General features: G+C 43.2%; 1 protein-coding gene across 1 annotated transcript in view; it reads left to right on the top strand.

Moving 5' to 3' along the window:
• LOC139408530 (high affinity cAMP-specific and IBMX-insensitive 3',5'-cyclic phosphodiesterase 8B-like) overlaps nt 1-14,045 on the top strand; it is a 106,815-nt gene that overhangs the window by 45,792 nt on the left and 46,978 nt on the right. The window contains exons 11-13 of the mRNA XM_071152523.1: nt 6,212-6,251; nt 6,465-6,542; nt 7,304-7,313. Coding sequence (XP_071008624.1) covers nt 6,212-6,251; nt 6,465-6,542; nt 7,304-7,313 — 128 coding nt within the window. The remainder of the gene's footprint in view (nt 1-6,211; nt 6,252-6,464; nt 6,543-7,303; nt 7,314-14,045) is intronic.

Below are 14,045 nucleotides of genomic sequence, written 5' to 3'. Positions count from 1 at the left end.
ACTGTGTAACATGCTCTCACTGTGTTACTTATTGTCACTGTGTTACATATTGTCACTGTGTTACATATTGTCACTGTGTTACATGCTCTCACTGTGTAACATACTCTCACTGTGTTACTTAATGTCACTGTGTTACATATTGTCACTGTGTAACATGCTCTCACTGTGTAACATGCTCTCACTGTGTTTCTTATTGTCACTGTGTTACATTTTGTCACTGTGTTACATGCTCTCACTGTGTTACTTATTGTCACTGTGTTACATGCTCTCACTGTGTAACATGCTCTCACTGTGTTACTTATTGTCACTGTGTTACATGCTCTCACTGTGTTACATGCTCTCACTGTGTAACATGCTCTCACTGTGCTACCTATTGTCACTGTGTTACATGCTCTCACTGTGCTACTTATTGTCACTGTGTTACATGCTCTCACTGTGCTACTTATTGTCACTGTGTTACATGCTCTCACTGTGTTACATGCTCTCACTGTGCTACTTATTGTCACTGTGTAACATGTTCTCACTATGCTACTTATTGTCAATGTGTAACATGCTCTTACTGTGCTACTTATTGTCACTGTGTTACATGCTCTCACTGTGTTACATGCTCTCACTGTGTTACATGCTCTCACTGTGTAACATGCTCTCACTGTGCTACTTATTGTCAATGTGTAACATGCTCTCACCGTGCTACTTATTGTCACTGTGTAACATGCTCTCACTGTGCTACTTATTGTCACTGTTTTACATGCTCTAACTGTGCTACTTATTGTCACTGTGTTACATGCTCTCACTGTGCTACTTATTGTCACTGTGTTACATGCTCTCACTGTGTAACATGCTCTCACTGTGCTACTTATTGTCACTGTGTTACATGCTCTCACTGTGCTACTTATTGTCACTGTGTTACATGCTCTCACTGTGTTACATGCTCTCACTGTGTTACATGCTCTCACTGTGTAACATGCTCTCACTGTGCTACTTATTGTCAATGTGTAACATGCTCTCACTGTGCTACTTATTGTCACTGTGTTACATGCTCTCACTGTGCTACTTATTGTCACTGTGTTACATGCTCTCACTGTGCTACTTATTGTCAATGTGTAACATGCTCTCACTGTGCTACTTATTGTCACTGTGTTACATGCTCTCACTGTGTTACATGCTTTCACTGTGTAACATGCTCTCACTGTGCTACTTATTGTCACTGTGTTACATGCTCTCACTGTGTTACATGCTCTCACTGTGCTACTTATTGTCACTGTGTTACATGCTCTCACTGTGCTACTTATTGTCACTGTGTTACATGCTCTAACTTTGCTACTTATTGTCACTGTGTTACATGCTCTCACTGTGCTACTTATTGTCACTGTGTTACATGCTCTCACTGTGCTACTTATTGTCACTGTGTTACATTATCTCACTGTGCTACTTATTTTCACTGTGTTACATGCTCTCACTGTGTAACATGCTCTCACTGTGCTACTTATTGTCAATGTGTAACATGCTCTCACTGTGCTACTTATTGTCACTGTGTTACATGCTCTCACTGTGCTACTTATTGTCACTGTGTTACATGCTCTCACTGTGTAACATGCTCTCACTGTGCTACTTATTGTCACTGTGTAACATGCTCTCACTGTGCTACGTATTGTCACTGTGTTACATGCTCTCACTGTGTTACTTATTGTCACTGTGTTACATGCTCTCACTGTGTAACATGCTCTCACTGTGTTACTTATTGACACTGTGTTACATGCTCTCACTGTGTTACATGCTCTCACTGTGTAACATGCTCTCACTGTGCTACCTATTGTCACTGTGTTACATGCTCTCACTGTGCTACTTATTGTCACTGTGTTACATGCTCTCACTGTGCTGCTTATTGTCACTGTGTTACATGCTCTCACTGTGTTACATGCTCTCACTGTGTTACATGCTCTCACTGTGCTACTTATTGTCACTGTGTAACATGTTCTCACTATGCTACTTATTGTCAATGTGTAACATGCTCTTACTGTGCTACTTATTGTCACTGTGTTACATGCTCTCACTGTGTTACATGCTCTCACTGTGTTACATGCTCTCACTGTGTAACATGCTCTCACTGTGCTACTTAATGTCAATGTGTAACATGCTCTCACCGTGCTACTTATTGTCACTGTGTTACATGCTCTCACTGTGCTACTTATTGTCACTGTGTTACATGCTCTCACTGTGCTACTTATTGTCAATGTGTAACATGCTCTCACTGTGCTACTTATTGTCACTGTGTTACATGCTCTCACTGTGTAGCATCCTCTCACTGTGCTACTTATTGTCACTGTTTTACATGCTCTAACTGTGCTACTTATTGTCACTGTGTTACATGCTCTCACTGTGCTACTTATTGTCACTGTGTTACATGCTCTCACTGTGTAACATGCTCTCACTGTGCTACTTATTGTCACTGTGTAACATGCTCTCATTGTGCTACTTATTGTCACTGTGTTACATGCTCTCACTGTGTTACATGCTCTCACTGTGTTACATGCTCTCACTGTGTAACATGCTCTCACTGTGCTACTTATTGTCAATGTGTAACATGCTCTCACTGTGCTACTTATTGTCACTGTGTTACATGCTCTCACTGTGCTACTTATTGTCACTGTGTTACAGGCTCTCACTGTGCTACTTATTATCAATGTGTAACATGCTCTCACTGTGCTACTTATTGTCACTGTGTTACATGCTCTCACTGTGTTACATGCTCTCACTGTGCTACTTATTGTCACTGTGTTACATGCTCTCACTGTACTACTTATTGTCACTGTGTTACATGCTATCACTGTGTAACATGCTCTCACTGTGCTACTTATTGTCACTGTGTTACATGCTCTAACTTTGCTACTTATTGTCACTGTGTTACATGCTCTCACTGTGCTACTTATTGTCACTGTGTTACATGCTCTCACTGTGTAACATGCTCTCACTGTGCTACTTATTGTCACTGTGTTACATGCTCTCACTGTGCTGCTTATTGTCACTGTGTTACATGCTCTCACTGTGTTACATGCTCTCACTGTGTTACATGCTCTCACTGTGCTACTTATTGTCACTGTGTAACATGTTCTCACTATGCTACTTATTGTCAATGTGTAACATGCTCTTACTGTGCTACTTATTGTCACTGTGTTACATGCTCTCACTGTGTTACATGCTCTCACTGTGTTACATGCTCTCACTGTGTAACATGCTCTCACTGTGCTACTTAATGTCAATGTGTAACATGCTCTCACCGTGCTACTTATTGTCACTGTGTTACATGCTCTCACTGTGCTACTTATTGTCACTGTGTTACATGCTCTCACTGTGCTACTTATTGTCAATGTGTAACATGCTCTCACTGTGCTACTTATTGTCACTGTGTTACATGCTCTCACTGTGTAGCATCCTCTCACTGTGCTACTTATTGTCACTGTTTTACATGCTCTAACTGTGCTACTTATTGTCACTGTGTTACATGCTCTCACTGTGCTACTTATTGTCACTGTGTTACATTCTCTCACTGTGTAACATGCTCTCACTGTGCTACTTATTGTCACTGTGTAACATGCTCTCACTGTGCTACTTATTGTCACTGTGTTACATGCTCTCACTGTGTTACATGCTCTCACTGTGTTACATGCTCTCACTGTGTAACATGCTCTCACTGTGCTACTTATTGTCAATGTGTAACATGCTCTCACTGTGCTACTTATTGTCACTGTGTTACATGCTCTCACTGTGCTACTTATTGTCACTGTGTTACAGGCTCTCACTGTGCTACTTATTATCAATGTGTAACATGCTCTCACTGTGCTACTTATTGTCACTGTGTTACAGGCTCTCACTGTGCTACTTATTATCAATGTGTAACATGCTCTCACTGTGCTACTTATTGTCACTGTGTTACATGCTCTCACTGTGTTACATGCTTTCACTGTGTAACATGCTCTCACTGTGCTACTTATTGTCACTGTGTTACATGCTCTCACTGTGTTACATGCTCTCACTGTGCTACTTATTGTCACTGTGTTACATGCTCTCACTGTGCTACTTATTGTCACTGTGTTACATGCTATCACTGTGTAACATGCTCTCACTGTGCTACTTATTGTCACTGTGTTACATGCTCTAACTTTGCTACTTATTGTCACTGTGTTACATGCTCTCACTGTGCTACTTATTGTCACTGTGTTACATGCTCTCACTGTGTAACATGCTCTCACTGTGCTACTTATTGTCACTGTGTTACATTATCTCACTGTGCTACTTATTTTCACTGTGTTACATGCTCTCACTGTGTAACATGCTCTCACTGTGCTACTTATTGTCAATGTGTAACATGCTCTCACTGTGCTACTTATTGTCACTGTGTTACATGCTCTCACTGTGTAACATGCTCTCACTGTGCTACTTATTGTCAATGTGTAACATGCTCTCACTGTGCTACTTATTTTCACTGTGTTACATGCTCTCACTGTGTAACATGCTCTCACTGTGCTACTTATTGTCAATGTGTAACATGCTCTCACTGTGCTACTTATTGTCACTGTGTTACATGCTCTCACTGTGTAACATGCTCTCACTGTGCTACTTATTGTCACTGTGTAACATGCTCTCACTGTGCTACTTATTGTCACTGTGTTACATGCTCTCACTGTGTAACATGCTCTCACTGTGCTACTTATTGTCACTATGTAACATGCTCTAACTGTGCTACTTATTGTCACTGTGTTACATGCTCTCACTGTGCTACTTATTGCCACTGTGTTACATGCTCTCACTGTGTAACACGCTCTCACTGTGCTACTTATTGTCACTGTGTTACATGCTCTCACTGTGCTACCTTTTTTCACTGTGTTACATGCTCTCACTGTGTAACATGCTCTCACTGTGCTACTTATTGTCAATGTGTAACATGCTCTCACTGTGCTACTTATTGTCACTGTGTTACATGCTCTCACTGTGCTACTTATTGTCACTGTGTTACATGCTCTCACTGTGTAACATGCTCTCACTGTGCTACTTATTGTCACTGTGTAACATGCTCTCACTGTGCTACTTATTGTCACTGTGTTACATGCTCTCACTGTGTAACATGCTCTCACTGTGCTACTTATTGTCACTGTGTTACATGCTCTAACTGTGCTACTTATTGTCACTGTGTTACATGCTCTCACTGTGCTACTTATTGTCACTGTGTTACATGCTCTCACTGTGTAACATGCTCTCAATGTGCTACTTATTGTCACTGTGTAACATGCTCTCACTGTGCTACTTATTGTCACTGTGTTACATGCTCTCACTGTGTAACATGCTCTCACTGTGCTACTTATTGTCAATGTGTTACATGCTCTAACTGTGCTACTTATTGTCACTGTGTTACATGCTCTCACTGTGCTACTTATTGTCACTGTGTTACATGCTCTCACTGTGCTACTTATTGTCACTGTGTTACATGCTCTCACTGTGTAACATGCTCTCACTGTGCTACTTATTGTCAATGTGTATCATGCTCTCACTGTGCTACTTATTGTCACTGTGTTACATGCTCTCACTGTTCTACTTACTGTCACTTTGTTACATGCTCTCACTGTGCTACTTATATTCACTGTGTTACATTCTCTCACTGTGCTACTTATTGTCACTGTGTTACATGCTCTCACTGTGTAACATGCTCTCACTGTGCTACTTATTGTCACTGTGTTACATGCTCTCACTGTGCTACTTATTGTCACTGTGTTACATGCTCTCACTGAGTTACATGCTCTCACTGTGTAACATGCTCTCACTGTGCTACTTATTGTCACTGTGTTACATGCTCTCACTGTGCTACTTATTGTCACTGTGTTACATGCTCTCACTGTGCTACTTATTGTCACTGTGTTACATGCTCTCACTGTGCTACTTATTGTCACTGTGTTACATGCTCTCACTGTGTAACATGCTCTCACTGTGCTACTTATTGTCACTGTGTTACATGCTCTCACTGTTCTACTTATTGTTACTGTGTTACATGCTCTCATTGCAGGGGAGGCGGTGGGTCGAAACATTGCACAATAAAACTACAAGAGCAACTATTTATTTTAAAACACCAGCCAGATCTACTAATTCTCTCTCCCTCGCCCTCTGTTTGTGTTTGATACGGTGCGTATCAAACTAAGCCTTTCTTCTCTTTGTCTCTCAGGTCCATAAGATCAACAGAGATGGAGACCATTCCCAGTTAGGTAATCTCCAGTACACTCCCTGTCTCTTTGTTGTTTCACTGTGTCATCATAAGGACACTGACGTAACTTTCAGGAGACAAATCACTGAGCTTTTTTCATGTTAAGATTTCAGACAATTTGTTTAAACTGGAAAGTTCAACACTAAACAACGGAAGAGAAGTGAGGCAGTTGTCTGTCTGGGTCATATCATCATCCTGTGTTTTCTTTTCCCAGAAAGCCATTCCCTGCGTCACAGAGACAGGAGGAAAGAGTCAGTTGATGCCCGGTCAATCAGCTCACGTAGCAGTGATGGTGAGCATGTATAAATGAACACCAGGGTACTGTGTGTGTGTGTGTGTGTGTGTGTGTGTGTGTGTGTGTGTGTGTGTGTGTGTGTGTGTGTGTGTGTGTGTGTGTGTGTGTGTGTGTGTGTGTGTGTGTGTGTGTGTGTGTGTGTGTGTGTGTGTGTGTGTGTGTGTGTGTGTGTGTGTGTGTGTGTGTGTGTGTGTGTGTGTGTGTGTGTGTGTGAGATGGGGGTATGGGAAGACTGAGTGAGGGATCCCAAGGGAGATGGAGGAAGACAGAAATATAAAAACGAACGGACAAGAAGAAGGATATAGAGAGAGGAGAAGTTAGAGAGAGGAAGGAAGTAAAGAGAAAGGGTGATGAGGAGAGAGGGAGGGTCAGAGAAGAGACCTCAGAGAGCCGTGTTGGGCTCTGATGACATCACTAAGCCCCCCCTCCTCACTCTGACGCAGCTGCTGCTATTTTCATCAGCTGGGCTAAAGTGGCGCCTCTCCTGTCCTATACCTCTTGCTCTCTCTCTCTCTCTCTCTCTCTCTCTCTCTCTCTCTCTCTCTCTCTCTCTCTCTCCCTCTCTCTCTCTCTCTCTCTCTCTCTCTCTATTTCATTCTTCTTCTCTGTATTTTCTCTTCCCCTGTTATTTTCTCTCTCCTCTCATTTCCTCCCTATTTTCTATTTTTTCTACTCCTCCTTTTCCACGGTTCTTTCTCCTCTCCATTCATAAGGAACATACATATTGCATCATTGTACAGAGCAGTTTGCCAACACAGCCCCAGTGGTGTGTTGAGTTACATCCGTTAGACAATATTAAGTTCATTTAATTCAAACTAGAATTACATATCTTACTGTAAGAGCAGTATGTCACAGTGCTGTAAGAGCAGTATGTCACAGTGCTGTAAGAGCAGTATGTCACAGTACTGTAAGAGCAGCATGTCACAGTGCTGTAAGAGCAGTATGTCACAGTACTGTAAGAGCAGTATGTCACAGTACTGTAAGAGCAGTATGTCACAGTGCTGTAAGAGCAGTATGTCACAGTACTGTAAGACCAGTATGTCACAGTGCTGTAAGAGCAGCATGTCACAGTGCTGTAAGAGCAGTATGTCACAGTGCTGTAAGACCAGTATGTTACAGTACTGTAAGAGCAGTATGTCACAGTGCTGTAAGAGAAGTATGTCACAGTACTGTAAGAGCAGTATGTCACAGTGCTGTAAGAGCAGTATGTCACAGTGCTGTAAGACCAGTATGTCACAGTGCTGTAAGACCAGTATGTCACAGTGCTGTAAGAGCAGCATGTCACAGTGCTGTAAGAGCAGCATGTCACAGTGCTGTAAGACCAGTATGTCACAGTGCTGTAAGACCAGTATGTCACAGTGCTGTAAGAGCAGCATGTCACAGTGCTGTAAGAGCAGTATGTCACAGTGCTGTAAGACCAGTATGTCACAGTACTGTAAGACCAGTATGTCACAGTGCTGTAAGACCAGTATGTCACAGTGCTGTAAGAGAAGCATGTCACAGTGCTGTAAGAGCAGTATGTCACAGTGCTGTAAGAGCAGTATGTCACAGTGCTGTAAGAGCAGTATGTCACAGTGCTGTAAGACCAGTATGTCACAGTGCTGTAAGAGCAGCATGTCACAGTGCTGTAAGAGCAGTATGTCACAGTGCTGTAAGACCAGTATGTCACAGTGCTGTAAGAGCAGCATGTCACAGTGCTGTAAGACCAGTATGTCACAGTGCTGTAAGACCATTATGTCACAGTACTGTAAGAGCAGTATGTCACAGTGCTGTAAGAGCAGTATGTCACAGTGCTGTAAGACCAGTATGTCACAGTGCTGTAAGAGCAGCATGTCACAGTGCTGTAAGAGAAGTATGTCACAGTACTGTAAGAGCAGTATGTCACAGTACTGTAAGAGCAGTATGTCACAGTGCTGTAAGACCAGTATGTCACAGTACTGTAAGAGCAGTATGTCACAGTACTGTAAGAGCAGTATGTCACAGTACTGTAAGAGCAGTATGTCACAGTACTGTAAGAGCAGTATGTCACAGTATTGTAAGAGCAGTATGTCACAGTGCTGTAAGAGCAGTATGTCACAGTACTGTAAGAGCAGTATGTCACAGTGCTGTAAGAGCAGTATGTCACAGTGCTGTAAGAGCAGTATGTCACAGTACTGTAAGAGCAGTATGTCACAGTACTGTAAGAGCAGTATGTCACAGTACTGTAAGAGCAGTATGTCACAGTACTGTAAGAGCAGTATGTCACAGTGCTGTAAGACCAGTATGTCACAGTGCTGTAAGAGTAGCATGTCACAGTGCTGTAAGAGAAGTATGTCACAGTACTGTAAGAGCAGTATGTCACAGTACTGTAAGAGCAGTATGTCACAGTGCTGTAAGACCAGTATGTCACAGTACTGTAAGAGCAGTATGTCACAGTGCTGTAAGAGCAGTATGTCACAGTGCTGTAAGACCAGTATGTCACAGTACTGTAAGAGCAGTATGTCACAGTGCTGTAAGAGCAGTATGTCACAGTACTGTAAGAGCAGCATGTCACAGTGCTGTAAGACCAGTATGTCACAGTGCTGTAAGACCAGTATGTCACAGTGCTGTAAGAGCAGTATGTCACAGTGCTGTAAGAGCAGCATGTCACAGTGCTGTAAGACCAGTATGTCACAGTGCTGTAAGACCAGTATGTCACAGTGCTGTAAGAGCAGCATGTCACAGTGCTGTAAGAGAAGCATGTCACAGTGCTGTAAGACCAGTATGTCACAGTACTGTAAGAGCAGTATGTCACAGTACTGTAAGAGCAGGATGTCACAGTGCTGTAAGACCAGTATGTCACAGTGCTGTAAGAGCAGCATGTCACAGTACTGTAAGACCAGTATGTCACAGTACTGTAAGAGCAGTATGTCACAGTGCTGTAACACCAGTATGTCACAGTACTGTAAGAGCAGCATGTCACAGTACTGTAAGAGCAGTATGTCACAGTGCTGTAAGAGCAGTATGTCACAGTGCTGTAAGACCAGTATGTCATAGTACTGTAAGAGCAGTATGTCACAGTGCTGTAAGAGCAGTATGTCACAGTGCTGTAAGACCAGTATGTCACAGTGCTGTAAGAGCAGCATGTCACAGTGCTGTAAGAGCAGCATGTCACAGTGCTGTAAGAGAAGCATGTCACAGTGCTGTAAGAGCAGTATGTCACAGTGCTGTAAGACCAGTATGTCACAGTGCTGTAAGAGCAGCATGTCACAGTGCTGTAAGAGCAGCATGTCACAGTACTGTAAGACCAGTATGTCACAGTACTGTAAGAGCAGTATGTCACAGTACTGTAAGTGCAGTATGTCACAGTACTGTAAGAGCAGGATGTCACAGTGCTGTAAGACCAGTATGTCACAGTGCTGTAAGAGCAGCATGTCACAGTACTGTAAGACCAGTATGTCACAGTGCTGTAAGACCAGTATGTCACAGTGCTGTAAGAGCAGCATGTCACAGTGCTGTAAGAGCAGTATGTCACAGTACTGTAAGAGCAGTATGTCACAGTACTGTAAGAGCAGTATGTCACAGTGCTGTAAGAGCAGTATGTCACAGTACTGTAAGAGCAGTATGTCACTGTACTGTAAGAGCAGTGTGTCACAGTACTGTAAGAGCAGTGTGTCACAGTACTATAAGAGCAGTATGTCACAGTACTGTAAGAGCAGTATGTCACAGTACTGTAAGAGCAGTATGTCACAGTGCTGTAAGACCAGTATGTCACAGTGCTGTAAGACCAGTATGTCACAGTGCTGTAAGAGCAGTATGTCACAGTACTGTAAGACCAGTATGTCACAGTGCTGTAAGAGCAGTATGTCACAGTGCTGTAAGAGCAGTATGTCACAGTGCTGTAAGACCAGTATGTCACAGTGCTGTAAGAGCAGTATGTCACAGTACTGTAAGAGCAGTATGTCACAGTGCTGTAAGACCAGTATGTCACAGTACTGTAAGAGCAGTATGTCACAGTGCTGTAAGAGCAGCATGTCACAGTGCTGTAAGAGGAGCATGTCACAGTGCTGTAAGACCAGTATGTCACAGTACTGTAAGAGCAGTATGTCACAGTACTGTAAGAGCAGTATGTCACAGTACTGTAAGAGCAGTATGTCACAGTACTGTAAGAGCAGCATGTCACAGTACTGTAAGAGCAGTATGTCACAGTACTGTAATAGCAGTATGTCACAGTGCTGTAAGACCAGTATGTCATAGTGCTGTAAGAGCAGTATGTCACAATGCTGTAAGAGCAGTATGTCACAGTACTGTAAGAGCAGTATGTCACAGTGCTGTAAGAGCAGTATGTCACAGTGCTGTAAGAGCAGTATGTCACAGTGCTGTAAGACCAGTATGTCACAGTGCTGTAAGACCAGTATGTCACAGTGCTGTAAGAGCAGCATGTCACAGTGCTGTAAGAGCAGTATGTCACAGTGCTGTAAGACCAGTATGTCACAGTGCTGTAAGAGCAGCATGTCACAGTGCTGTAAGACCAGTATGTCACAGTGCTGTAAGACCAGTATGTCATAGTACTGTAAGAGCAGTATGTCACAGTGCTGTAAGAGCAGTATGTCACAGTGCTGTAAGACCAGTATGTCACAGTGCTGTAAGAGCAGCATGTCACAGTGCTGTAAGAGCAGCATGTCACAGTGCTGTAAGAGAAGCATGTCACAGTGCTGTAAGAGCAGTATGTCACAGTGCTGTAAGACCAGTATGTCACAGTGCTGTAAGAGCAGCATGTCACAGTGCTGTAAGAGCAGCATGTCACAGTACTGTAAGACCAGTATGTCACAGTACTGTAAGAGCAGTATGTCACAGTACTGTAAGTGCAGTATGTCACAGTACTGTAAGAGCAGGATGTCACAGTGCTGTAAGACCAGTATGTCACAGTGCTGTAAGAGCAGCATGTCACAGTACTGTAAGACCAGTATGTCACAGTGCTGTAAGACCAGTATGTCACAGTGCTGTAAGAGCAGCATGTCACAGTGCTGTAAGAGCAGTATGTCACAGTACTGTAAGAGCAGTATGTCACAGTACTGTAAGAGCAGTATGTCACAGTGCTGTAAGAGCAGTATGTCACAGTACTGTAAGAGCAGTATGTCACTGTACTGTAAGAGCAGTGTGTCACAGTACTGTAAGAGCAGTGTGTCACAGTACTATAAGAGCAGTATGTCACAGTACTGTAAGAGCAGTATGTCACAGTACTGTAAGAGCAGTATGTCACAGTGCTGTAAGACCAGTATGTCACAGTGCTGTAAGACCAGTATGTCACAGTGCTGTAAGAGCAGTATGTCACAGTACTGTAAGACCAGTATGTCACAGTGCTGTAAGAGCAGTATGTCACAGTGCTGTAAGAGCAGTATGTCACAGTGCTGTAAGACCAGTATGTCACAGTGCTGTAAGAGCAGTATGTCACAGTACTGTAAGAGCAGTATGTCACAGTGCTGTAAGACCAGTATGTCACAGTACTGTAAGAGCAGTATGTCACAGTGCTGTAAGAGCAGCATGTCACAGTGCTGTAAGAGAAGCATGTCACAGTGCTGTAAGACCAGTATGTCACAGTACTGTAAGAGCAGTATGTCACAGTACTGTAAGAGCAGTATGTCACAGTACTGTAAGAGCAGTATGTCACAGTACTGTAAGAGCAGCATGTCACAGTACTGTAAGAGCAGTATGTCACAGTACTGTAATAGCAGTATGTCACAGTGCTGTAAGACCAGTATGTCATAGTGCTGTAAGAGCAGTATGTCACAATGCTGTAAGAGCAGTATGTCACAGTACTGTAAGAGCAGTATGTCACAGTGCTGTAAGAGCAGTATGTCACAGTGCTGTAAGAGCAGTATGTCACAGTGCTGTAAGACCAGTATGTCACAGTGCTGTAAGACCAGTATGTCACAGTGCTGTAAGAGCAGCATGTCACAGTGCTGTAAGAGCAGTATGTCACAGTGCTGTAAGACCAGTATGTCACAGTGCTGTAAGAGCAGCATGTCACAGTGCTGTAAGACCAGTATGTCACAGTGCTGTAAGACCAGTATGTCACAGTACTGTAAGAGCAGTATGTCACAGTGCTGTAAGAGCAGTATGTCACAGTGCTGTAAGACCAGTATGTCACAGTGCTGTAAGAGCAGCATGTCACAGTGCTGTAAGAGAAGTATGTCACAGTGCTGTAAGACCAGTATGTCACAGTGCTGTAAGAGCAGTATGTCACAGTACTGTAAGAGCAGTATGTCACAGTACTGTAAGAGCAGTATGTCACAGTGCTGTAAGAGCAGTATGTCACAGTGCTGTAAGACCAGTATGTCACAGTGCTGTAAGAGCAGCATGTCACAGTGCTGTAAGAGCAGTATGTCACAGTGCTGTAAGAGAAGCATGTCACAGTGCTGTAAGAGCAGTATGTCACAGTGCTGTAAGACCAGTATGTCACAGTGCTGTAAGAGCAGCATGTCACAGTGCTGTAAGAGCAGCATGTCACAGTACTGTAAGACCAGTATGTCACAGTACTGTAAGACCAGTATGTCACAGTACTGTAAGAGCAGTATGTCACAGTACTGTAAGAGCAGTATGTCACAGTACTGTAAGAGCAGTATGTCACAGTGCTGTAAGAGCAGTATGTCACAGTACTGTAAGAGCAATATGTCACAGTACTGTAAGAGCAGTATGTCACAGTGCTGTAAGAGCAGTATGTCACAGTACTGTAAGAGCAGTATGTCACAGTGCTGTAAGAGCAGTATGTCACAGTGCTGTAAGAGCAGTATGTCACAGTACTGCAAGAGCAGTATGTCACAGTACTGTACGAGCAGTATGTCACAGTGCTGTAAGACCAGTATGTCACAGTGCTGTAAGAGCAGTTTGTCACAGTGCTGTAAGACCAGTATGTCACAGTACTGTAAGAGCAGTATGTCACAGTGCTGTAAGAGCAGTATGTCACAGTACTGTAAGAGCAGTATGTCACAGTACTGTAAGAGCAGTATGTCACAGTACTGTAAGAGCAGTATGTCACAGTACTGTAAGAGCAGTATGTCACAGTACTGTAAGAGCAGTATGTCACAGTGCTGTAAGACCAGTATGTCACAGTGCTGTAAGAGCAGTATGTCACAGTGCTGTAAGACCAGTATGTCACAGTGCTGTAAGAGCAGTATGTCAGAGTACTGTAAGAGCAGTATGTCACAGTACTGTAAGAGCAGTATGTCACAGTGCTGTAAGAGCAGTATGTCACAGTACTGTAAGACCAGTATGTCACAGTGCTGTAAGAGCAGTATGTCACAGTACTGTAAGAGCAGTATGTCACAGTGCTGTAAGACCAGTATGTCACAGTACTGTAAGAGCAGTATGTCACAGTGCTGTAAGAGCAGCATGTCACAGTGCTGTAAGAGAAGCATGTCACAGTGCTGTAAGACCAGTATGTCACAGTACTGTAAGAGCAGTATGTCACAGTACTGTAAGAGCAGTATGTCACAGTACTGTAAGAGCAGTATGTCACAGTACTGTAAGAGCAGGATGTCA

Source organism: Oncorhynchus clarkii, chromosome 5 (assembly GCF_045791955.1).
Source record: "Oncorhynchus clarkii lewisi isolate Uvic-CL-2024 chromosome 5, UVic_Ocla_1.0, whole genome shotgun sequence".
Lineage (NCBI taxonomy): Eukaryota > Metazoa > Chordata > Actinopteri > Salmoniformes > Salmonidae > Oncorhynchus > Oncorhynchus clarkii.
This window is presented reverse-complemented; position numbering and strand designations above follow the sequence as displayed.